A 26,141-nucleotide genomic window follows, 5' to 3' on the forward strand; every position below is an offset into this window, starting at 1 on the left:
AATTAGGATTTTTCAACTCAGATGTTCAAAAAAGATGAAATTTCAGACTGTGGCTCATATACAGCATTTGATGAATTAGTCTCTATTCCTAGTTTTAATCTTTTTGATCTAGTTCATACTTCTTCACATAATTTAGTTCCACAGTAACAAAAAAAACCCAACAACTTGAAAAGGGACATAGTTAAATTTCACACACATTGTACTACAAGAGTAGCATTAAGGAAGCAGTATGATCTTAGTTTATATCCATCACCCACTCCAAATAAACAGAACTAGTAATTCTGTCACTGTGATTTCCAGTCAAGAAACATTGTGAGGAACCTTATTAGAATGTAACTTGAACCTCTAATCCTTTGTAGAGCCAAACATTGTCCAGACATAACCCTCTGGTTTTACTCTCTATAGGAGAAAGGAAATGGATAAGGACAGGTGGTCTTCTGTGAATCCATTCTTCGACTGATGCATTCCTTTGAAATGCTGCTCTTTGGGGATGAGAAAGGGGAATTATTTATTTGAAAAAAAAATATTATTCAAATTAATGTAGTGTGCATCAAGAGGATAACTTTTTGAACTACAATAAATGTAAGTCTGTAAGCATGTGGATGTGAGTGTTCATATTTAATCTGCATGAAATTAACTCACTAACTAGATAAGTATTGGGAATGAGCAGATAACATTAATTGAAAGAATCACATATTGCACTGAAGTTATTCCACCTCACATCCTTTAAATTCTGGTTTATAAACAAGTGACCACTCAGTTACCAAGTCTACCACAGTGCAAGATCTGACTCTATTTTGAACAACAACAACAGTTGTTGTTCAACAACAACAGTTGTTGTTCAACAACAACAACAATAACAACAACAGCTGCTAGAGAGCACTGCTTTATGCTAAATGTTCATAATTTCTTGCCCTGTTGATCACAGTGTCTGACATTATTTCCAGTACATATCAGAGTAAAAAATTAATTTTTGGATTTAAAATTTTCCAGATATTTTAGTCACACTCTCTTCTTAGATGTTTTCAGTAAAATAGAAAACTATCAAAAAACTGAAAAAAAACCCCACACAAGCTACGAAATACATACTTCAGGCAGAACTTGCCTCATCATGATTTAGCTCACAGTAAATCTTTTTGCTGGATTTGGCAAATAGTCCACTCTTTGGAGCTTGATCATTCAACTCCAGCCCCAACAGCCACCTTCTAATAAAAAGACTGTATTTGGCACCTCAAATTTGCCAATGACTGATGAAGTTTGTCTTTGAACGAGACTTGTCATATTTGAGAACTCGAGAACTCTTAAGATATAACGTCCAAATAATCTTAAAACCATTAAATTTATGTAGCCAGCAGCATTAACATTAGCTTTCTGTCACTGATTTTCCTTATTTTTATCAAAGCCTTGTTTGTGAGCTCCATGGTTTCATCCCACTTGTTTTTCTCAGGACTTGTGTATGTCACCAAGTTCTCAGTATACTGCAAGATTGACTTCAAAAACCTACGAGAAATAAATCCAAAGTAGAAAAACTCATTAAAGGATTTAGAAAGAAGAAGAAATCAAGAAAAATAACTCAATGCTTTACTTAAAGCTGCACCTGTCTCCAAATTTAAAAATCTCACTCAGGTTGATCAACACATTAAGGTTCCTTCTACTTCTGGAAAATAACCACTCATGTATTCTCACAGTAAGAAGTGATGATTTTCAGAACTGCAATTAAACACTGCAATAGAAGGATTGCAGTGATAGTATGTGTGACAGACTTTTCCCCAAGCAGCTTCCTTTTCTTTCTCAGTCAAACGTTTCACAATGCCTATGGCACACAAACAGCTGTGAATTGACACACAAGGATTACAATTACTAAGATAATAAATATAGCTTTTATGTATTAATATTTTTGAGTGTGTGATAGTTCTCTATCTATACTGAGGAGGAGTATAATAAAATTAAATATTAGAATCACTGGATGATATATTTTCAACTAAGTTATTTCAGTTCTTGAGTTAACATTGTCTGAGATACAATGATCACTGTAACAATAGAAAGAAGGACAACAATGTACTAAAAGTCATGCTGTTCCTTTGTATTTTTTTCTCTACAGGATTCATATTACAGATCAAAAAGGAATGTGTACAGTTTCCTGTTTTCATAAAGTAAATCTTATATACTCACTTTAGATACTGCTGATAATCAAAAGGATTCTTCTTAGAAACCAAATGGATGTTGACTAGTTCCAAAGTAATCAGCACTAAGATGAGACGTAACATTGGAGACAAAAGCTTAATGCTGGAAATAAGCACAGTTTAAAAAAATAAACAAAATAAACCCAAATTGAATAGAAACAAATAATTTAACAAATTCTTCAGACTTCTGGATCCATCCTAAGTAGCCGGATATCACATGGGGGCAGGGAGGGCAAAATATGAACTATGAAAACTAAATGAAGACTACAGATTATGAAACATCAAAAAGAGGGAACAAAAAGAGAAATACATACAGTTAAGATTCCAAAGGGAGCCTCACCAACGCCCATTACTCCATGAATAATGTCAGTTATCAGCTTAAGCTATGTTTCTTAAATAAGATGGCTAACATTTTTAGTAACATACCCTGGCCATGAATATATTTACAATTTTGCCAGTTTTTAAAGTAGATTCATAAATCCCCGAAACCCACTTCTGAATAGGAAAAAAATTAAGGAAATATTACACAGCCTCTCTTCTTTCTATAATGATGTTGACCCAGGTGTAACGATAAAAAGCAATAGGAATTACGTAGGTAAAGTCTTGAAATCAGTTTAACATATTGCATTCTGATAAAACTTGAATGCATTTATAGGCTTAAAAATAAAAAGCTAGCAACTAAAAGATATGATCTAACATTTAAATGATACTTTTGTGTGAAAGCTTGTAATTTACAGTGAAGCAGGCTAGCAATGTTAAAAATACCTATTGAATTATTCTCCAATTTGACTGAATATTACTACTTAACAGAAATCTCTGTTGACACTTAACAGCGAAATGGTTAATAAGATCACTGTTGACTTTAAATTTCTAAGACAAACCACCGAAAGCTAGCAACAGCAGCACACAGCCACTGACTCATAAACCTAACCACAAAGTAAAGCCATCAGCCAACCTGTTCAGCATTCGCAGATAGTTATGCCTCTGGCGAGAACGTAGAGTCTTGTTCATCCACTGTTTGTACCTCAACTCTGTGCTGGCAATAACTTGTTTAGACACTTGATGGCACTGTGTGCTTATTTTACGAAGTACCACCAGGATTTCCAGAACAGGTCGTGGAGAATAAAGTGTGCAAACATGCATAGCACAAACTTCAGCCAGCAACCTTCAAAACAAGAAGGAATTGTTAATTTCAATCTTTTGTTACCGGGTTTCAACATGAAACACATTTCATACTCGACGTGGCTTGATTCATAACGTTTTAACTCAGAAAGCCTGGAAATAGATTACTCTTGCCTCATGACTCATAGAAAAGCAAGGATTTATGTAGTAGGTGTAGCAATTGTGTTCTCTATCACTTTACTGAATATAAATGCAAAACTGCTGGGGATCAATATGTTTCCCATTTGAGATCGAAGAAATACCACTACAATAAACAGAACTGCCTGGCTGAAATGATACACTGAACACATCAAAATCACAGAAGGGTTGTGGTTGAAACCTCCCACCATAGTTCAATTCATAATGAATTAACATCCACCATAATAAAACTCATTTAACAAATGGCATTAATTAGTACTACCATCAGTGTGTGGTCTTTCTTCTGGGCATAATAAGCAGCAGACTTAACATTTCATAAAAGGCAGGTGGCGAGGCCATTGTTTAAATCAACACCATGCCAGATTACGCTTTGGTAAAGCACTCAAGTTTATCTTTCTGCTGCCATATTCTAATCTGCTAACCTAATGTGCCACATATCATTTTAAATACTCTATTCTTACAGAAGTGTTTCTTAATCTCCCTCAAGGCCAAATTTCTGAGACAGCAGAAGATCAGTGAGTAAAAGTGATCAAGGCAGAAAACTCTAAAAATGGTTTAACACTTTAGTAATTGTGCTTCTTTTTCAGAAATGAGAAAAGTGCAGATTGACAGACAAGAAACAGAAGGTACACATGCTACACAAGAAAAGCAACAGGTGAAATAATCTTTGCACTATCCTGCCCACACTTCATGGATCTGATTAGGAGAGTTTAGTTTCAACATATTCATTCAGTCCTGGGACTCTTAAGACGGCTACTAGAGTGCCAATTAAAAGTCAAATTGTTTTGATCATTATTCCAAGTCAGATATAGTTGGAACAAACATACCTCCAAGTCTGACAACAAGAATAACAAGGGATCTTCTATTTTAGACTCTCAATGCTAAAGCATGTAAGAATAGATTACGTAGCAGCTTATTACTATCTTAAATGCCACACACAGCTGTCACACCAAGCATATTACAATGAATTTCTGATGCTGTCTTAGGACACAAAACAGATTAAACCCAACTTAATCTAGCCAGTACATAAATATTTTAAGTATTTTGATTCTCCAGTCTGAAAGAAAAATGTTTATTTTTTTCATTCTAATTCACAAGTAAAATCTCTACTGTAATAATGTCCCAAATCTAAAATGTCTCATCTTCATTTTGAAGAGAATGTTCAACTGTACTCTCAAGATTTTTAGATTAAATCAGCAGGAATATTAGAAAAGTGCATGCAACATTTCAGGCATTGTTCTAAAAACAGGGAAATGAGTAAATTAAGTTTGAGAGTTACTGTGTTGGGCTGCATGTAGAAGCTCACAGCAGGAACTGATAGAACTTCAAACTCACCTCTCTGTTAGGACACTATTGACTGGGTCATCTGAACTGTAGCAATTCTGGGGCATATATTGCTGCAACTGAGATATAATTTCAGATATCATCAAAATTAAAGTACTGGCTTCAGAATTTCCTTCCAATCTTAAAGACAAAATAAAAAAATAGGATTTAAGACTATACAGCTGTGTAGTACTTATTATTTCTCAAATGGCATAGACCAAGATGGAGATTTTTTGGGTAGCAGTATATTCAATGTCAACTCTCATTCTCTGATACTACAGTTCTTTTCTCTCCAGCCTATAAACATTATTTTCTCTCTCTAACTAAGTCCAACCTCTTCTCAGTCTCAGAGGTCTTCTGAATCCCTCCTAATCCTGTTCATTCATCAAAATCAAGCAGCATATTGTGTGCCAAACGCACTTTTACCTCTCAGCTCTCTCAACAAGTACAATTTCCTCCAGTTATATTATTAATACCTTTCTTTTTCATGGTGAGCCATCTTTTTGTTTTTGTTGTGATAGATTCAAGGTCTAGTTTAACTTCCTAACAGCCTTTTCAGAAACAGAATATGGAGTCACTAACATCTTTGTATGTTTCAGATGTCTTCTCATTCCCTTCAAGTCAGCACAGTTTATAGTTTTTGTACTATCTACACTGATGTGTACAGCATGTATTAAGCTAAAAGAAAAAAGGAGTCTTCTCACAGCCCCTCTGCTGTCTATCATCTTCCTAGCAAATTATTAAAACAAACATTTTACCATCTAAAATCCCATTATTCATAATTATTTTGAGAACTATATTTTTTTATAGGATATACGTACCCTTTCATTGTCCCAATGTATTCCTCAGGCACTGCTGGCAACTCAGGCCATAAGTGAATGCTCTTCATGCATTCCAGCACCTCAAAAATGTATAATGAAAAATGGTATATGAAGTGTAGCCTTTGGCAGACAGAACAACATATTCTGCTTTTCTTGGTGGTTAGTTTAGAAAGAAACTGCAACAGGTAGCAAGTTACTTGTTCAGTATTCACAACTGCAAGCCAATATAAACTGTTAAGGATTATGGTAGTGCAAAAAGTCTTGATGTACTCTTTCATGCTAAAACATCTGAGCAAACTAATAAACTGAATAAACTATTCTATCTCCCTTTTTAAATATAAAAAATTAACTAATGTGACTTTTATAACAAACAGTTTGAATGCTGTCGAAAATGGAAAGTACTAAGGATGTCTACTGCAATCTCAAATCAACAGAGGAACATCTTCAAGCAGTTCAATAATTCATAAACTGACTAGCAGAGAAGTACCACAACATTTAAAAGCAGATTTTGCTGCAATTAAAGAATCTTCATCAGCTGGCTTTCATACAGTAAAAACCTTAGTTATAGCCCAATCCAAGATTCCTAGAGACACAATCAAAAAGTGTTCCTGACACAAGAAAGCACAAGAAGATTAAGAAAACTACAGAACAACAATCATTCCGGTAAAAATAAAGCTATTCAGTGATCTACAGCACAAACAGCACCAACTGCATCAAGAGGAGTGCGCTTAATTAAGTTGCATTTTAGCAAATGTAAATTGCCATAAATTTCAAAAGATAAAGCTAAAAAGATAATTAAAAAATATGAAAGATTTTAACTTTTAGGACAATCAAAGCATAGAGACAACTAGATCAATTTTAAGGATTCACAATTTTAAGGACAGAAATTCTTTCACAGTTACAAGTACATACCTGTTTCTTGAGCTGGGAAATTGGATGAAATCGAGAACGGTAGCAACTTGCACAGTTCATCAGTGGTTTTATAACCAGGTGTTCCTGATTTACAAAATCACAGACAATATACAACAGTTTCTTTAAACTGTTCTAATCATATGCAGACCTAGACTTATACTTAATTTTATGCAAACCACCTAGAGTACTGAAGTCAGTAAAGACTTCTAAATGTATGAGGGCTGAAAGCAGTACTCAGCACAGCTGAGAGTTTAAAGTTTTTTTTATTGACATTTTAACTATGAAACCTGATGGCAGCTGAGAGGAAAGCAACCAAGTGTTCCCTTACCGCAGCAGCATGCAATGTATCTTGAGAAACTGAAGAGAACTGCAACTAATAAACAATTTATCTCACAGGTTGCTGCATGATATTGAAATAAATAATCCCAAGTACTAACAGGAAATTGGGAGAAGTAAGTATAATAATTGATAATGTTGAGAAACATATTGCCAGACAAAAAGTGTTCACTAGTTCACAGTATAGTTCATTACACAAATCACACTTCCACCAGTGATCCACCATGATTTATAGTGCTTCAGAGAGAAAGAAAATCTCAAATTATTATATAGTTTAGTGACTAAGCTACAGTTGTTCTACATACCTTCCTGATAATTCATCAGATAAACACAGTAAGTACTGATACAAGTTGATAAATAAAATTAACTGGAATCACTGTAATATGTGGATTGAACCTGTCAATAAGGGATGGTTAAACAAATAACTCAAGGTACAGTAAAGAAGGGCAATCTTTTGGAAAACTTTCTCTACTTCTTTCACTACAAAACTAGAAAAAACATAATTTCACAATTTTTTACTTGCAGGAATACTTCCATTTCCACAAAAAGCTGCTGTTTAGAAAGATTCAGTTGTAAAACTCTCAAATCAGATTTGGCATCCAAAACAACTGAATTTTTTTTTTTTCTGAGAGTCTACTATTGATCCGTACCTTAAAAGCAAACATGTCCTCATCTGAGAACCTGCAGAGAAGAGTAATTGCAAATGCAACTATCTGATTAGCTACTTCTTTGGGAAATGCTTTTAGATCGATCTCTCCATGGCTTAAACGATCTCTTATACGTGGACCCTCCTGGTGGTTCAAGAAATCCCAAAGAAATTCCTGTGGAAATATACACCAAGTGTATAGAATTTATTCTATGTGTATTCCCATACAACAGAACATATTCAGTGCGTAGAATACCTCTGAAAGATAGGAATGTTATCACGCCTATAGGAAAGGGTCAGAAAAAACAATGCAAACCATGCTTGCAGCAAAAAAACAAAAAGGGGGAACTCCTCCATCTTTGTAGCTTTGGAGGAAATTCAAGACTAACAATGCTGCTCTGTGAGAGGTAACAACAGATTTCATTTGGCTTTGTGTTCCAAATTCTCCAGTCCCACTGCCTCTGGCAACACGACAATAAACTCAGGTCTTCCCGACAGTCTCAAAAGGCCTCTAAATTCAACACTCCTAGTCTTCATATTCACTATCTGTTTGGGTGGCAAGATGTGCTCTGGTAGGTTTGAAGCTATGTTTTTGTGCCATCTGCCCAGGTAGTGTAAGATGTGCTCCAAAGCAATCTGAAATAAGTTGTCACTTTTTCTATATGAGGCATCAGTTTCTCTTCTGCTCCATTCAGTTGGTCTTCAGAAGTCTAAAGAGAAATATCCCTGAGACGTCTGTATTTCAGAAAAAAAGATAGTCTTATATCCTAACCAAATGTATCTTGTTAGCTACTATTCTGTAACCTTCACAATGAAAAAGGTAACAAGCTTCTGCTTCTAAGCTGCTGTGGATAAGATACATGAAATAAAGGAGTATTAGGCATGATCATAAATGTATTGCTAAATTTAAAAACAAACAAAACACCAAGAAGAAAGAAAGAAAGAAAGAAAGAAAGAAAGAAAGAAAGAAAGAAAGAAAGAAAGAAAGAAAGAAAGAAAGAAAGAAAGAAAGAAAGAAAGAAAGAAAGAAAGAAAGAAAGAAAGAAAGAAAGAAAGAAAGAAAGAAAGAAAGAAAGAAAGAAAGAAAGAAAGAAAGAAAGAAAGAAAGAAAGAAAGAAAGAAAGAAAGAAAGAAAGAAAGAAAGAAAGAAAGAAAGAAAGAAAGAAAGAAAGAAAGAAAGAAAGAAAGAAAGAAAGAAAGAAAGAAAGAAAGAAAGAAAGAAAGAAAGAAAGAAACAAACAAACAAACAAACAAACAAACAAACAAACAAAACTTTCAAGCCACTTGCCATGGCAGGTTCCTCAAGAACTGCAGGAAGTTGGTTGACTTCTTCATTGTCCAAATTCCTTGCTAGCATCTAGGAAAAAAGTAATTTAAATAGAAACTTATTATTGAAAGCCAAAAAATCAAAGAAAAAACACCAATTAAAGTAATTAATTTTTCTAATTTTAAGCAATTACTTCTGCCATTCAAGAATCAAGATGCCTAATTATTACTGACAGACCATTTGAAACAATTCAAGAGAGCTGTAAAATTGAGGATTTGTGCTTGCAAGGATTATTTGCATTTATTTTGAATAACTGAACCTAGGAAAAAATACTGAATATTTGTCTCTGTGAGATGGAGCATTTCAAGATAAAAATATTTAGAAGAAATTCAAGTCTTGAAAATTGTATTAATTTTTACAATTTCTGAGAGATTCCAAATTTAAAATGTTTACTGTCCATGATCTTTTTTTTTGAAAAAAAAAATAGAAATAATGTCTTATCCAACACAAGAAAATATTTTCTGGTCTCTAGTAATGGAAAACATGCATATGCCTAAATTCTGACACTGATCTATATTAAAAAAAAAAAGGACACGTACCTCATCAAAAGTGGTGTAGAGAGCAGAAGACTAGAACAAAAGACAATATTATTTTATTTTCAAACAAAAACAATTAACTAGACATGTATACTGAACTTGTATATATATATTCATTTGCATGAGATTCCAGAGGTGCATGAATAGCAAAAAGAACCTCTTAACAATGAAAAAAGTAACTGTTGGATTTTCTGCCAAGTTTTTTAAAATAAATATAACATGATCTACCTTCCACCCTAAACTACTGTTTCTGAATACTAACTTTCAAGTACTTTTTATTGGCAGATATCTTTACAGAAAAAATAAGAGACATTCATGAAACTTACTGGAAATTTGTATATAACGTTCCACAATTAATTGAATGGTGGTTTTTTTTTAAATTATGTAAACGTTCAGACACTATGCTTCTAGAATAACTATTTCGCACATATTTTTAGCACTAAATCATAATTGACTTTAGACAGGAGTTTTACCTCGGCTGTTAGCATTCGATTTGGACATTTATTAGTTGTAGTGAAAAGCAATCTAAGTCCAACTTCCAGCTGAGGAAGTAAGAGAATCACACAGTCAGCATACCTGAAAAAGCAACAGAAATACCCAGAGGTGTGGGCGATCAGCTGTGGGCCACGGGTGGCCTTGATTTTGAAAAACTACAGCTGTGCCCTTGACAGCTAGAGACAAACATGTTTGTGGAAAAGAAGGTACAAGAGATACAGATGTGTGTTGACATTCTTGTAAGAAAACGTAAAAAACATGTAACCTATCACAAAATAAGATAGAACGCGTGAACAGATGCTGTTAACCACTGGGAAGGAAGTGTAGGGTGTGTGGGCAGGAGAAAAGGTGTAAGAATGCTATGTAACCAAAAATAAATGGCTGATACTTGTGACTATCATGGTGTGTCAGTCGTGTCTCTGCCGCACAGAGGGGATTCCCCGTTATAAATATAGTCCAAATAGAAATTAGAGCCATCTCAGAGTTACATTCTCAGACCAAACAACCCAGACCAAAATTCCTTTGCAATGCACTTTGTAAACAAAAAATAAATTACTACCTGTGCCGAAAAGAAACTGACCACTGAACTCAAACCAGGTCAGAGAGGTGCATAACTCACAAAAAGGTGGTACATGGGAAAGGAAAACAAAATTATGAGATTTTAATTTTTTTTTTTCAACTCAACCTGTTAATAACTGAAGATGTATTTCCACTTGCTTTATAAAACTCTCCTTTTTGGCTACATCTGCAACAGTTCTGTTTAGGTTTCAAAATACAGTTTATAGTCCTAGCTGGCACAATAATAAAGTAGTAAGACCACAAGCTTTCTGAGAGACTAACATAACAATGCATAACTCTATGTTGTGAAGCAATAGATTTAGCAAAAATCTTTGTAATCTACAAATACAACTATTGTTCTAGAAATATAGATTACTTTTATCTTCCATAAAAATAATAATAAAAAAAATTAAATCTGCTCTTACCTGCTTTGCTTGAAAGCTGTTAAAGCAGCCATCCAAAATGGTAGCATTGTTTTTAATACAAAACTGGACAATTTTACTAGCTCTTCAGCTACGGAAAGTGCTTCATTATTAAGATCTGCAAGTTAGAAAACCAGCATTAATAAACTACATTCAATCTACAATTTACTAATTAATTCTTAATATATCATTGAGAATAAAAGAATATTTCAGTATTTGTAAAGTGACCCAATTTATTTTAAATATGCAAGTACAATGGGAGTATTATTTAAGGTAAGAAATTGAGTGTATTAGATGGCATTTTTAATGATAATATAAAATTACAGAGTAAAACCAGATAAAACATTGTGGCTACTTTTTACTGAGACTAAAAGACTACACAGCAACTGGACCCAGCTTCTGTTGGGTTGTTCTCTACCTCACTCCTCCTCACTGTTCTTCACTTACTTCAAATACTTTAAGAAAGTGTAATACATATTAACCATTATTTATTTCAGTAAGAATCAGTACAGTAGTATGAACACTTGAACATAAGCACATTGTTCCTGCTTTATCAATTACCTGTGATCATATTTAGCATAATAAATTAACACTTCATACTTCAGTGATACCATATAATGACACTAACACATTATAAATACCTTATCCAAGATAGAGCTTAAAAGGCAAATGCAACTAGATTGCTGTAGCTGTTTTTTTTAAGGAAATCAACACCTACAGGATTGATTCTACATGATGACTGGAATGTTATCAGCTTGCTTTGGTTCCCAAAAGCCCCGTTTCTGTTCCACAAACAGATGTTCCGCTGACAAACCAATTACACAGCACAAACTGATCATTAACATCAATGATGTCAATATTTCCCATGTGCTATTGTTGCTTGAAAAAATAGTAGGAATAAACCAAATAAGGTCTGTAGCCAGGAAGATGGGACAATTTTAATCTGACACTTCAAGTCCTTCACTGAAACAAGCATCAGTGTACTGCAGATGTGCCACCATTCTTTACTCTGTTTCAGCACTACTTTCCCATCAAGATGCAGGGTATTTCTGCTGGGACACTTGCAGCTGGAACCCACTGATTCTGGAAATAATTAGATTTTGTAAAGGCAAACTAGATGACTGTTACATAAAATTAACTCGTCATCAAAAAACCTTAACGTACAGCTGAAGTTTTTTAAAAGCAGTAACATTACATGTTTCAATGTATTACAACTATTTTAGAATGCAATATTTTTATTCAGTGGTTGGTGGAACTGCCTGCATCTTAGAAAGTTGTCCTACAAGCACAATTGATTCATTTAATGACAGTGTACACAGGTATCTTAGCTAAGATTCAGCATTAGAACTGTGGAAAATGCATTGTTTTCAACACTACTTTTGGGCAATGAAACAATAACAAATATAGCATCATTTGCCAATGGGTCAATACTTGCCTGGAAATACCTCAAGCTCCTCTAAGCTACTGAAGATCACATATGGTCGATGTACTAAAATGAATTTAGTTTGCAGAAGATATATCTGTAACAACTGACCCAATCCTGCAGTTAAAAAAAGCAGCATAGCACAATATCTAGGGAGAATACCAGAGAATATATTAGAAAAGCTTACACAACTAAATCTTTCACAAGAATCAGCATTTGTGGGCTGGGGACAAAGCATTTTGTTTCTATTTCAAAGAACAAGCAAAATCTATCCTCCCCATGTCCTTTGAGCAAGCGCACTTAATAATTAATTGCATTCACAAGCATGAATAAACAATGTAGAATTAGTGAAAGACCACTGGTCCTAAAACTGACAGCTTTATAATGGCTGAAGTATTCTATGGAACTCCCTTTCCAAAAGAAGTAGCAGCAAAAGGGGAAAACTGTCAGGATACTGCTAGAGGCCCTTGGACAGTTTTTTTAAAATATTTTTTTTCAAGAAGAGCAGTAAGTTTGACTGACAGCTTTTGAAGTAGCCTTAAGTCTGACCAATAAGAAAATTAGATTCTTTTTGTTAACTTACTTTGCAGGAATTTCTTGTGGGGATGCAAACCCATGCCACAAAACATTACGAAGATTCAGACCACTGGGAGATCCAATGAATACCTTCAGTACATTCATCTAATTAATAAACAAAGTAGTTAATGTACGAAGAACTTTATTATTACTTTGTATCCTTCCCTGACAGAAAATTTCAGAAGTTCTTGAGAAACTACAATGTCTGCTGTCAAGATGACTGGCAGCAGCTTGTCACAGCAACAGCAATTCATCATTTGGAATTTTCAGAGTTCTCTGAAAGGAAACCTTTCAGCTTACTTGCACATGCTGTAGAATATAATGTGGTTCTTGTAATATAAATCCACAACAATTTAACACAAATTAACACAAAATACAAAATTTGCCATAAATGCTGTATTCCCAGATCACTATCAAACAAAAATGGAAACTTTGCTTTTATTATTTAAACATAAGAAATTAACTATTCCACATGCCATCAAAAAATCAAGAAATAATCCTTATGACACTATTAGCCTGGCTGACAATACAAGTTTCTGCAGTTCATACTCTAACAATTTATGTTTGTAGAACTGTATGAGAAAAACCACCCACTGTTTATACAAGAACATAACCGTGATCAGAAATTTTTTTAATTTTTTTTTTTTTGGACAGAGGGATGAACAAATAAGGTTCCTCTATTTTGAAAAAGTCTGGGTGGTAAACATTATAAAGCATCTTACTACGGTGGTGGTGAAGGGGAACACACTTTAACAGAAACAGCCAGTGCAGGATGTGTATCTTCAAGCAGTGCAACTCAGAAAGAGGCAGACAACTCTACAGCTTGCTCACTGCCTTGACAGATATGTGGAATTATATGTATGTAAGTTTTTCATGTAAAAAACAAGTAAGAACTTCTGATCTTGCCTCAAAAAATATTTCTGTTGACAATACTCATTATTTTTGCCATATATCCCCCAGACTGTAACATACAGAAAATGAAAGTTTTTCCAATATATTACACAGAATTTGCAAACTCTTCTTCAGGGCTAGCAAAGGCTATGCCTGGAAACCTGCCATTTGGCAAGAAGCAAACCAGCTCAGTATTTATTACTTGTTTCAAAACTATGCACTTACTACGGCTTGTCCAAAGACAAGTGCAAGCTGCTCAGAAGCAATCAAGTCTCTTAGAAGGAAAGGGCAATCTCTACCAATCAGTAAATACACCTATTAAAAAAAGAAAAACATATAAGTAATTCAGTATGCTTATTTGTATTTCAAAAATACATCCTGACTATTTCACCTAGTAACCATTTCATTTTAGTACAAACACTAGTGAAACAAAACCCATCAAATCCTTAAAAAGGCTTTAAATTCTGCAATTGCATGACAAATTAAAATTTATGGAAAAAATCAGTAATGAGTGTATATCCTACTTAAGGCTCCTATAATTAGGCTTTTCATAGTGTCTATACACATACTGCTCTTCCCTTAAAATAAAAAAAACAAAAACAACACCAAAAAAACCCCAAACAAACAAAAAAAACCAACACCAAAAAACATAAAGCACAACAATAACATGTAATCAAGGGACTAAACTCTACCCAGGACACCATACTTCTGTCATTAAAGGAAGGAGATTTGTGGTTTCTCTTCTGATTCTGGCTGTCCCTTAAACTAGATTTTATCCTAGTTGGGCAACTTCAGCATCATTAGTCTCTTAAACAGCACTTAAAACAGCTGCTGGTCCCTGCTCCCTAACCTGAATGCTCATAAATAGTGGTGGCATCTGTTTATGTGGTCATGCAGTGAAGCAGATCAAGGGCCTAATCCAGATGAAAAATAAAAAAGGAACTAGATAAAATAGTGGAATGGTAACTGGACCAGTTCATCAATCTAGCTTGCTACTAGGCCTTCAAATATTTGCACTCACATAACGTATGCGATACCAGCAAAGAAGGCAGATGGCTGTCAAGGTTACTTCATGATACAAGATTCTGAATACCAGTTAGAATTCCTACATCTAAATCATATAATGTATGCACCCCTTGCCTCAAGCTGGTCACAGAACTCTTGCACTTTTTAAAACTAACAAGAGTCCATACCTTTACTAACTACTACAGGGTAAAGGAAAAAGTGAATGTATTAACAAGATAAATGTTCAGGACTACAAGATGGATCCCAGACTTATACAGCTGATCAGTAGGTCTAGAATTTGTTAGCTGGCACAAAACTGATGATACAGCATTTAAACAGATGTATACTCTGCAAACTGAGATCTGAAGAAATAAGTTATCTAGCAGCCTATTTCTACCTGCATGCTTCTACCTCACGAAGTTTACTAAAATCTCCCATCTTCAGTGGAAGGCATGCTGCTCCCTGATTCAGTTAAATAAATCAGAGTAACAAAGACCTACTATATATACTCCAAATAAGCAAACTTTGCTCTTTTTTAATGAAATGTGTTAGTAACGCCACTCACACAAGCAACTCTTCCAGCATGGGTGAAGGAGCCGCAGAAGATGTTTCCATTAGTACAACTGGATCCCGAAAAGAAGATCTGTCTAAGTGAAAATGCAGGTGGGCTATTTGTGTACTACTACAGTGCAGAGTAATCTCAGTTCTTAAGCGTGCAATTAAATCCAAGAGCTCATTCCCAACTTCTAAAACCATATCTGCAACAGAATCCTCAAGCTGGTACTTACATCACCCAAGGCTCGCTCCAAGCATGATGTTAGTTTCATTAAGCCAAGAGCAACTTCCGTAGTCTGTGAATATCGTAGAACATCAAATATTTCAATAAATAACTGTATGGTGGGGGGGGGGGGGGAGGAAGAGGAATAATGTTGTGTTAAATATTCAGAAGAAAAAATCAAACTGTAAAAAGCACATATAAATCTAAATATTCCTCTGTGATAGCTGCTATGCAAATGTAGAATGAAAACCATACCAAGGAGATAAAACTGAAGATGCCTGGAAAGAAGCACCTCTTGTATTTTTAGTTGCAATGTATCTAGTGTCTCACATCTATAAAACTATCAACAATAACTTTACACAGTAGAACTTGATATTAAGCACAGATAATTAGAAAAGCAAAATCCTATCATCTTAGAACAGGCCCAAAGCACCTCATGTTCTCTTTGTGATAAACCCTAATTACATACTCAGGAAAGTTAGAAGCAGCTACATATCACAGGACAATTAGTTACAAATTCTAAGCATCTTGGTTCATTAATCTCCCTTGTATGTTCTTATATTAAACATCCACAAAAGGTTCACATACCAAAACACAAATGTCAACAGACATTTCCATACCTCTGTGTAGTTTGTCCAGTGGAACCATAATGCATACTGAACTACAAACTGATCCTTGGTCAGAGATTTGAAGTGCAAATTAACAGATTCACATACAGGTCCTAATGATCGTATGCTTTTGATATAGTCCACGCTTTGATCTTAAATTGAAAAACAGAAGGTGATTAGAGTGTGAAACTCCCCAAAGGCCAAATATTTTTCAACTCACAAAAAGTAAAACCTGCTATAGCTTGTGTACATATTTAACAGAGAATTTTATCCAGATTATTTTAGCACAACTAATACACTACAATTTAGTGTCCAAAAGGCCACACAAATAAGACACAGAAAAGAAAACGTGAAGTGTGAAACCAGGTAAGATCTACAAGTAAGAAACCCCACCCATCTTAATGCAATAAAATAAGGAAGTAGATTATTATGTTCTGGTTCTGCTGAAATGGGAAGAAGCTACTGGAGTTCACATAATCAACCTGGAAGACAGTGCAGCCTCAGAGGGATCAGTCAAGTTGCAGCACTTACACCCTTTAAAGAATGCAGATAGCTATGGTATCTTAGAGAGTGCTATTACTGCTCCTCTTTGGTGGGACGCTTCTACAGGAAAATAAATTCTTCTGATTTACTGAAATATATTGCTTGAGGTAGAAACATCTACATTTTTTGCCACCTTTGGAAATTAACAACACAGCTTGCATGATGTAATTTAGAAAATTAAAATGCAATTAGCTAATCATGGCTTAAATACTTTGTTTTGGTTAAAACACATTTATAAACTGTTCTACATACAGAAGGGAAGACAAACAGTACTTTTGTACAAGCTAAAGTTGGGGAAACAAAAACATTAGTAATACTGAAGGCCCCAAACTATTTCAAATGCCCTGCAAAAGGAATACAAAGAACACAGAAAAAAACGATTATGAGGTAGGAGAGAAGCAGGACAGGCACATTAAGTTAAGAACCAAGATGAATGAGGAAGGAAAGAAGCAACTACAGATTACATGAATCTTGGGAGCCAGCAATAAGCAAATGCCAAATGTGAACAAAAAAAATAAAGTTTCTTGTAGATACGAACTGTGTGTTACCTGCAGCAAAGCTGATGTTTGTCCTGGTTTGAGCCAGGATGAAGCCAATTTTCTTTTTATTGAATTTTTTTTCTTCTATGAACTTTCTTTTAAGCAGTATGCTTGTTGAAATTAGCAGCATTCCAGCCAGTGGCCTGGTATCACCCAAATATTTATAGTTACTTCTGACAGACCAAGGACACTTTGCTATGCTAGTTCCATCTGCTGCTTCAGACACAAAAGGAGCAGAAGAGTTATCTACAACCCTCCTGTAGGAGGCAAAACTGGCCAAACAGATTATTCCATCCCAGACACATCCCTGTCAGTACAAATTCAGGGATCACGGAAGTCAAGCCCTTTCTCCCCTTCTCTTCTGTCCATGACGAGCAGCCAGGGAGGACTCTGTCTATCCATCACCCACTGATTCCCAGGCCCATGCATTCCTGACCCTCACAACTCTCCCCTCAGCTCCTGTGTCTCTGCCGCTTTCTCCAATAGCACTCCTGGACATTTTGGAGCTGCTCACAGCTCAGGAGATGTCGTGGGAGTTGCTGGGGGTGGGGAAGGTGACAGGAGTTTTGCACATTCCTGAACATACTTGTATATATTTGCACATACTTACTTTTATCATTAGCAATTCATTAAAACTGTCTAGTTTAGTTTTCAATCCGGAAGCCTCTCTCCTTATTCTGTCTCTCCTTTCCCTATCTGGGTGGGAGCACGAGAGGATGGAGAGCACTGTTGTCATTGCTTTAATTGCTGATCCTGAGACAAACCTTCATTATAACGAAGCTGGAACTGCTATTAACTGTACTGACATTCTGCATCAGTCTTAAATGCGTCACTACTACAGCAGGCAAACACCAACCTGATTCAAGGTAACATACATGGTCTGTAACAGCTTGCCAACATACTTCACCATTTTCAGACAAAATATTACTAATATCATAGGTGTCTTTTTTCTCGTATCCAAGTTTGCAAATCACATAACGCACAGGTGGAGAAAGACAAGTAGTGACCGAGTCTGACAGTGCCATCTAGAATAAACAACAAGAGAGTCCTTGCATTAACAAAGTACATGAGAACAAAGAAAATTATTATTAAAGCCCACTCATAGCAAAGATATGCAGAATAATAGAGCCTCTGTAAACAAGTTGTTTAGATTTTGCAAGCAACTTTCACTTATAAATACAATGCAAGGAACACTCTGAGCAGAACTACATTGTGGAAAACTGAAGGGAAAGGGGAGGGGAAGAATTGCTCTGTTTGCATAATGCCAGGATGGTTATAGATACTAAACTGATGTCAAGACAGACTGAAGTGAAATATCACAGTTTATATACAATGTTCTGCCTAATGTCTGAGTTTGCAGGGAAACTGATGTTACTTCAAGCAAAACCAAGAGCTTCAGTGCTAATGACCTGCAAAATAATTGGTGGGGGCAGAGGGAAGGAACATGTGAATTCTGCATGAACTGGTAATAATGGTAGAATGATCAAAGCATTTATATATATACACACTTACATATATGATGTATATGTGTGTTTGTTATTTGAGCATTAGTCCAAGCAGAAAGATGAACTAATTCAGAAGCACACATTTGCAAAGATAAAACTGCTCGTGCTAAAGAGGTATATGCCTCTGATTCAGAAAAATCTAATAGTAAAACAAAACCACTTCCTAATTAAACAGAAAACAGACAAGAAATTATTTCAAAAGAAAGGATCACAACAAATACTAAAAGATTCCACTAAATAAATAAATGTTTAAAAGCCTCTTTAATTAAGTGCTGGAATTGACAGTAAAAAATTTCTGAATTCATAGCTTCAAGAAGAGACTATACATTTATTTGGGTAACGGCATAGAGAAAGTATGACAGTTTCTATAATGAACTGGCATTAACTGCCATGAGGGGTATCCTATCTTTTGTTAAAAAATAATCTAAAATGTTCATAAAACATCTAATTCAGTTCTTCACCTTATTTTGAGCCCCCCAAAATTCACCGTCAGAGGCAGGAGGCCAAACTTGAGCTATCACAGATACTCTTTACTGTCTGAAAGAGGCCAGACAAGCAGCAGGTAGCAGGCTTTCTCGGGACAGTACGCGACCAAGTCCCCGGTTCCCGCCGGTGTCGGCCCAGCGCCGCGCTGCAGAGGCAGTGCTGCACCAGCAGGGCTCCCCCCCTCCTCCCGCCGCCCTCTGCGCCAGCGTTTCCCCAGGGCCCGCAGGCGTCAGGGCAGCCACAAGCCGCGGCCTGCAGCCTCCCCCTGCCCCCCGCCACGCCGCCAAGGCGACCCGCCGCGTTACCTCCGCCACTGCCAGGCCCGCCCGCGCCTGCGTCACGGCGCGGGGCTAGCGCGCGGCCTCACGCCTGCCTCGCGCGGGAAGGGCCCTGCCCAGGCACGGGGCAGCTCCGGCGCCGCGGGGCGCGAAGGCGGCTCCTCCCCGCCGCCCCCGCCTGCCCCCGCCTGCCCCCGCCTGCCCCCGCCTGCCCCCGCCTGCCCCCGCCTGCCCCCGCCTGCCCCCGCCTGCCCCCGCCTGCCCCCGCCTGCCCCCGCCTGCCCCCGCCTGCCCCCGCCTGCCCCCTTCTCGGGGAAAGCGGCGCTGCGTCACTCAAGCCATGGAGAAGCGCCCCAAGGTGCCGAAGGCCTCCGCCCAGGAGGTAGGAGAGCAGCGCCAGGGCCTGTTGGATAAAGGCAGCGTGAGCGGCCGCGGGCGTGGGACGGTAGCCCCGGGGGGTTTGGGTGGTGGGGGCTCGGTGCCGGCGGCGCCCCCCAGCCGGGCACGTTGGCTGTGTGGGAAGGGAACGGGTGCGAAGGCGGCCGTAATGGCTACAACGGCCCAGCCCTGTCGGCCCCAAGCTCTGCCGTGGCCCTCGCCTGAGGCGGGAGTGTCAGGCCTGGGCTGCAGAGCTTCAGCTGACGAGGGACGAGGGAGGGATGGGGCTTAGATCCTTAGGAAGGAGGGTACAGCGTGTGGAAGAACGTGGCTCTCGGTGTGTAATGAAAAGGTGAGTGTGATCTTGTGAAAACTTGTGTCAGAAGTGTTTTTCTCTCTTCCTGTTGCCATCTGTTGTACCTCTGGTTTGGAATAGCTCATCCCCTTTCTGCCTGGCTGTATGTCATGCTGGCATTCACCTTGCAGCTGGGTTGCTGCCTTCAGCATTGGCAGGAAAAGTTGTAAAGCCTTGTGAAACTGAAAAGAAGGCCAGGGTGGGTGTCCGTTTGGTCACATCGTCTTTCCAACTTGGGGTTCTGCTGGAAGGTTTCTAAGATAGGTGAAGATGTGCCCTCTTTAGAGGAAATAAACAAAAACTGATTTTATTTTTTTTTTACTTTAAAACAACTATTGGTTATTAAAGTATGCTTATAACAAATAGCACTTATTTGAAACAGTGAAGGCTTTCATCTCTCAGGATGCTCACTTCCATATGTCCAAAGCTTAGCCAGTGTGGTAGAGTCCAATAACGTAAGAAAAGGCTTTTGTATCATCAGATGTGAAGTCAGTTCTTTAGTTTTTGAAAGATTATTTCACAACACATGTAAATATTACATAGAAATATAACTGCAACATTGTGCTAAATCTTGTAATCATGCTATTTTTATTGTAAAATACAGAAGTATGTTTGATTATTTGCTTTGTGTAGAGATATCAATAAAGGTTTTGGCTGCCTCATTAATTAGTAAATGGCTTCTTGTGCATAAGGAAACAGTTATGAAAACTTCTGGAGAGAATAATAGAGGTTAAACTTGTAAGTAATGGTATTGGTAGAAGTTGTGTGCTATAGACATGAATTTTCTTCCATCTGTAAGTGGTTGAGGCTGACGATGTGTCTCGCGCTTAACCATGTTAACAAAGAATTGCTGTTTGGATTGTGATCTTTTTCACAGGTTTATTTCCACTGGCATGGATTGGGATGCACATTTGAGCAGCTCAGATGGCAGACTTGAGATGGTTTTTATTCTGTTAGGGGATCTGTGATGAGCAGGTAGTGGCTATAGTCATTATAGATCTGAGTTAGAACAGATACTGAGTGTCCACAGCCTAAGTGCAAATGTTTGCTCCCTGCATTTTTAGTGTAGTGTATGTACTATTCAGAGTTCACATGGTTGGCATAGTATCAACAAACACCTGCAGCCAATTTGCACTAGGGCTGCCAGCATCACTGATTTTTAACAGAATTATCTAACGCTAGGGAACAAGAGGAGAGATGAAGGTAATGTCCACAGTGTTGACAGAGCTAATATGTAAGTGAGTTCATAAAGAAGAAACTGCATGACTTCCTTTATTCTCAGACTTTTCTGACTGGAAATTTTGTCAGTCCAAGTAGTGCATCTTTTCAGATAATTCTCCCTAGACTATTTTATTATTCGTAAGTGTATGATTCTTAGTATAAGCCATGCACTCTGGTGTTAATATCCACCTTTGTGCTCTTTTTTGATCTTCTGAGAAGGAACTGATGATTTTCTCTCACCTGAGTTCTAGCTGTAGTCAGGAAGTGGAGCAAGGGTCTGAAGAGTCAGTTAAACTTGAAATTGGTTACTTAGGAGATAGCTGGTATGGAAGACCACGATCTGTAGCACTTGTTATGATCTTATTGGTTCCATGTGCTTTTCTGTCTCTGTCTTGTTTTGTTATTATTTTACAGTTCTGCTTTAAGCCAGCCATGGAGGAGAGCAGGTGACACCTTTTGGGTGTGTCATCGGGCTTGCTGCTCGCACTCATAGAGGGCTGAACTCTGTAATGTGTGTTGAAGAGAACAAAAGTACACAAGCTGGATGGGGAGAAAACTTGGATCTTCAGAGTTGTGATGACAAATAAAAAGAAGGACTACTCTGTTTTGAAGTTCCAAGCAAAATTACAAGCTTGCAGATTGGAGCATATTTTTTTCTTTTTTTTTTATTAATAAGCAAATTAAATCATTAATACATACATAAGCTTAGTAGCTTCACAAGGAATGAGGACAAGTAAAATTACATAGTAAATTAACTGAATATTTATTTTGGGTCTTGTGTAGGGTCTTTGAATGAAAAGCTTCATGTTGTGGTTAAGGGTCTTGAACACGTTAGTATTTTTTTACTGGGAAAACTGAGTGGATTCAGAGTGCTAGTGTGGTGTGTCTGAGTTTAAGTGCAAGCTTCATTTGGATTTCCATGGAGAATGAGTTAAAATTGAGTGGAAGTGAACCACCCTTCTATTTTTTTTTATTTTTTTTTTTCAGTCAAAGCAGTAGTGTCAAAACAGCCAGAAGATACCTGTTTTCTAGCTTTTCTGCTTTTTTGTGACATGTTCCTAGACCATTTTTCCCCCTCCTCTTAACTGAACACCATAAAGTGTCAGAGACTGTTAAATGCTAAAATATTGAAATGCAATGTGGACTTTTTTTATTATTTTGCACAGACGAAAGGAAAAAAGGCACAGTCAAATTCTGAAGCTTTAGGTACAGCTCCAGTGGAAGAAGAGCGTTCTAGTGATACAACAAAAGCTAAGCCGTTGGCCCAGGAAGCTAATCGGGCAAAGATAAAATGTGTTAATACATACAGACTGGAGGCACGGAATAAATTTCAGGATTACTTAGTAAGACAAAAAGCTCAAGCAATACTAACGGTATAGTATTTTTTTTTTAATTAATTGTCTAATTTTATTGCAAAAGTAGTTTGTCTTGTACAGATTATATGAATGGAACTGTGTAACTTGCATAAACTTAAACATATGCATAAATCTTTGCAAACTTCAAGTTTTGGCACACAAATGTAATATGAATATATGCCATTTTACAGAGTGCAGAAGGCTCTCTGGAAGGTTGCCACTGAGCACGTGTTGTTGAGATGGAGCTGAAGCTTCTTAAACGCTTAGCTGTTTCTACATCAAATTGAGCTATATAGCACAGTTCAGAGTACCCTAATCTGCAAAATATCCAGTTATCTGAAGATTCTAACCTTGAATTTGTGAAATTCTACTTCGATTTGTTCTAATATTGCGTGACCTGCATAAAATATACTTGATGTTCTTGATAGTCTGACTGCCACATATAAAAATTAAGCAAAAATGAAGGACAATGATCTGTTGAGATAATATGTAGCTGTTGTAACTTTTCAAGATATTACTAACTGCCATCTGGAAGCCCTTCCTTGGGTATTTGGAACAGGTATTTGTAGCACTGTTTTCAGTGAACTGAGCTCCAGTGATGAAGAAGAATACACTCCTGCTTGTTAAATAGAAACTGGCTGGACATGTCTATCACTTTCAAAAAATAGATAAAACCTTTTAGAGTAAAATAGTGCAGTCTTTGCTGTCTGAGAGCATGATCTATATTGATGATTCTACTCATTTCTAATGTTCTTGTAATGGAAGTGATTGTACAAGTTTTTTTTGTGAGAGACTGCTAGGATAAAAACTAAGATCTTTTAAAATTGTTCTTCACAGAATAAACTTCAAGAAGCCCAATACAGTGGAGTTTCTAGTCCTTCCTTGTGTGCTTCAATCTCAGAAGAAATATTAAAGGCTGTGAAGGAACTGGACTTTGATCGTTACAAATATGTGGTATCAGTACTAATTGTCGAAAAAGCAGGTCAAGCAATGAATGTGAGCAAACATATTATTCATAATATCTTTTGCAAATTGAAAATGTTTTTTAGAACTGTATGTTATCTCCTACGTGTTCATATGCGTTCAGCAGCTTGACTAGTTTGAAGTGGTCTTGAAGCCTCTGGGTTCTTCATGGGGAATAGCAAGCCAGGTGGCAGTATAAGGTGAATCTGCTTAACCTTGTGAAGATGGTCTCTTGAGTTCAGTAATAGTGGTAAGCAGCACATGCTGCTCTTCCTAGTCAGCCAGTTACTTCTGCTGTGTGCTGTGCCAGCACAATTGCATGACTGCAGTGAAAGTTCTTTTTTTTTTTTTCCCCAGTGAACTTTGATCTCCACCTGGGTTGTCCAGTGCAAAATGCTGTGCATTCGTAGTGTGGGTTGACATTGGAAGGAATGGGGAGCAAGGAAAGGGATGGAAACTGTTTTAACTGTAGTTGCCACCAAACAGGTGTTTCTGGGACTACAAAGTAACATCAGTGATCTGAACTTGGCACGCCCAAATGAAAAATATTCTAGACTTTCCTGTCCTATATATAAATGTACATGTATTGCAAGCCCTCATTGACATTCAGAATGCTTTTTGGTTATCTTGCCCAGTGTTAGAGAGCACTTCTATTTAGGAGTGTTCATCACCAGCTGTTAAAACCTGATGAAACCATACCCGGTTTTAGTGGGAAACAATGTTTGAAGGATTGTCAGCTTAAGTAATAAAGCCAGTCTGTGAGGCACCTGCATCTTCAACTGAGGAGCCACAGGTTAAAACCGGTTGCTGACATGATCCAAGTTAACTTATTTCTCCTCAGGAATATGTTTATTCCAGCAGTCAATTCACACATTTTAGCTTTGAAAATTATTTTATCAAAGAAACCAAGAGCCCAGGAAATACTCACAAGTAGACTGGACTAAGCTGGAGGTGGAGGAGAGGAAGGCATGACTTCTTAGTTGTATTTGTTCCCAAAACTAATGTCTCTCCACATTGCTTTTGAAGGGGTGCTGGTACAGTACAATGATGTGCTAACAAGTAAGCATGAGAGAGAGATGAGGTTTTGGTGTAGAGATTTTTGGATCTGTTGGGGTGGGAGCTTTTCTGTGAAGCAAGAACACGTGTTTTAACATCAAATAGGACTTGTTTGTTTTGACTGTCATTTTCCAGTTGTTACTACTTGGTACTCTCATAATGCAATTATATCAGTATTTATGTAATGCTGTGTGCTTTTTATAAAAAATATAAAAGCTGTGCTGTATATAGATTAACAAACAGGTTTTTCTTGTATTTTTTTTTTCCTTTAGGTTGCCAGCAGATGGGTCTGGGATGCTCAAAGAGACTCTTGGGTTTCAGCTAAATGTGAAACTGAAACATTTATTGCACTGGCTCTGGTAATGGCTTGTTACTATGAGTAATACTCGAAAAGCCACACCTGATTTTGTGCGTTTCAATACCTGGTATATTTGAAAGGTGTCAGAATGTCATCATTTTAGTACTAATTTTTGTCCTAGTGCTGTGGGCACATTGAAATTGACATGTATTTGAGATAATCTTGCTATTTTTTTCTCATTACAAAACTCCCAAACCTAAAAAAAAAACATTTTGAAATGCATATGGTTGAGTACATACGGGATTCATCTGTCATAAAGCTCTGCTGTGGAAGTTGAAGCAGCTGGTGTGAGGCCAAACTTTGCAGAGTTTTGAACGTTGTTTGTGCGTTGCATGCCTCGAGTTGTTAGTGAATGTTTACAGTAAACTGCAGGTATTGGTATTTTTAAGTGTGCTCTTTGTAAGAAAAAGTAAGTGTTCCCTGTTGTTTTGTTTTTTTTTTTAGTTACCATAAAATGCTGCTTTGTGTAGAAACATCATCGAAGTGCAAACTTCCAAGCATTTGCCTTGGATGAAGTGTGAGTTAAGTCATTAGCTTCTCTGGGCCTTAAACTCACATTAAATGTGAAGTGTGTTCAGGCTGGTGGCTGAGAACTGAATTGGGTGAGTGTCATAGCTTCATTTGCGTGACTTCTGAGGGCAAAGGCAGGAGGACAAAAGGGTTGGTAACGAGACTATTGGGAGCAGTCTGTAATTGGCAAAGACAGCAATATTTCGAAAAATGAGACTGGTAGTTGTGTGAAGTGTGTAGGCCATCTGCTTATGGAACTGCCGTGTGTGGAAATCGTGCGCGGATGCCTTTTCCTTTTGTATTGTTAAGAGCTGAAAATAAACGCCTGCGAGCACAGAGGGGCGGTGGTGCTGCTTCAGAACGCCCCGTGGCCTGCACGGGCCTCGGCGCCGTGGGGAGCCGCGCCCGGGGGACGGGGAGCGGGGGGTGGGCGA

At 37.3% G+C, this 26,141-nt stretch overlaps 2 protein-coding genes across 5 annotated transcripts; one reads left to right on the forward strand and one right to left on the reverse strand.

Annotated features, from left to right (window-relative positions):
• Nucleotides 1-823: 823 nt before the first annotated feature.
• Nucleotides 824-19,637, reverse strand: ERMARD (ER membrane associated RNA degradation). Of its 4 annotated transcripts, none has more exons than XM_051613277.1 (18): nucleotides 19,539-19,637; nucleotides 18,099-18,267; nucleotides 16,173-16,312; nucleotides 15,563-15,625; nucleotides 13,995-14,084; nucleotides 12,886-12,983; nucleotides 12,315-12,451; nucleotides 10,883-10,997; nucleotides 9,878-9,980; nucleotides 9,408-9,437; nucleotides 8,830-8,898; nucleotides 7,546-7,716; nucleotides 6,560-6,643; nucleotides 5,648-5,727; nucleotides 4,839-4,967; nucleotides 3,139-3,348; nucleotides 2,173-2,286; nucleotides 824-1,500 (listed from the first exon to the last, which is right to left on the reverse strand). In XM_051613277.1, exons 2-18 carry the CDS (start codon nucleotides 18,265-18,267, stop codon nucleotides 1,341-1,343), a joined length of 1,962 nt encoding a protein of 653 aa, XP_051469237.1. In that variant the 5' UTR covers nucleotides 19,539-19,637; the 3' UTR covers nucleotides 824-1,340. The 4 variants fall into 4 exon arrangements, with proteins under 4 accessions (XP_051469237.1, XP_051469236.1, XP_051469238.1 ...); XM_051613276.1 differs by having other exon boundaries at nucleotides 15,563-15,664; XM_051613278.1 differs by lacking the exon at nucleotides 4,839-4,967 and having other exon boundaries at nucleotides 15,563-15,664.
• A 132-nt stretch (nucleotides 19,638-19,769) lies between these two features.
• On the forward strand, nucleotides 19,770-26,045 carry DYNLT2 (dynein light chain Tctex-type 2). The gene is made up of 4 exons (XM_051613286.1): nucleotides 19,770-19,893; nucleotides 22,632-22,838; nucleotides 23,658-23,816; nucleotides 25,112-26,045. The coding sequence occupies exons 1-4, from the start codon at nucleotides 19,852-19,854 to the stop codon at nucleotides 25,220-25,222; spliced, it is 519 nt and encodes a 172-aa protein (XP_051469246.1). The 5' UTR covers nucleotides 19,770-19,851; the 3' UTR covers nucleotides 25,223-26,045.
• Nucleotides 26,046-26,141: the final 96 nt, after the last annotated feature.

This window comes from Apus apus, chromosome 3, assembly GCF_020740795.1.
Source record: "Apus apus isolate bApuApu2 chromosome 3, bApuApu2.pri.cur, whole genome shotgun sequence".
NCBI lineage: Eukaryota > Metazoa > Chordata > Aves > Apodiformes > Apodidae > Apus > Apus apus.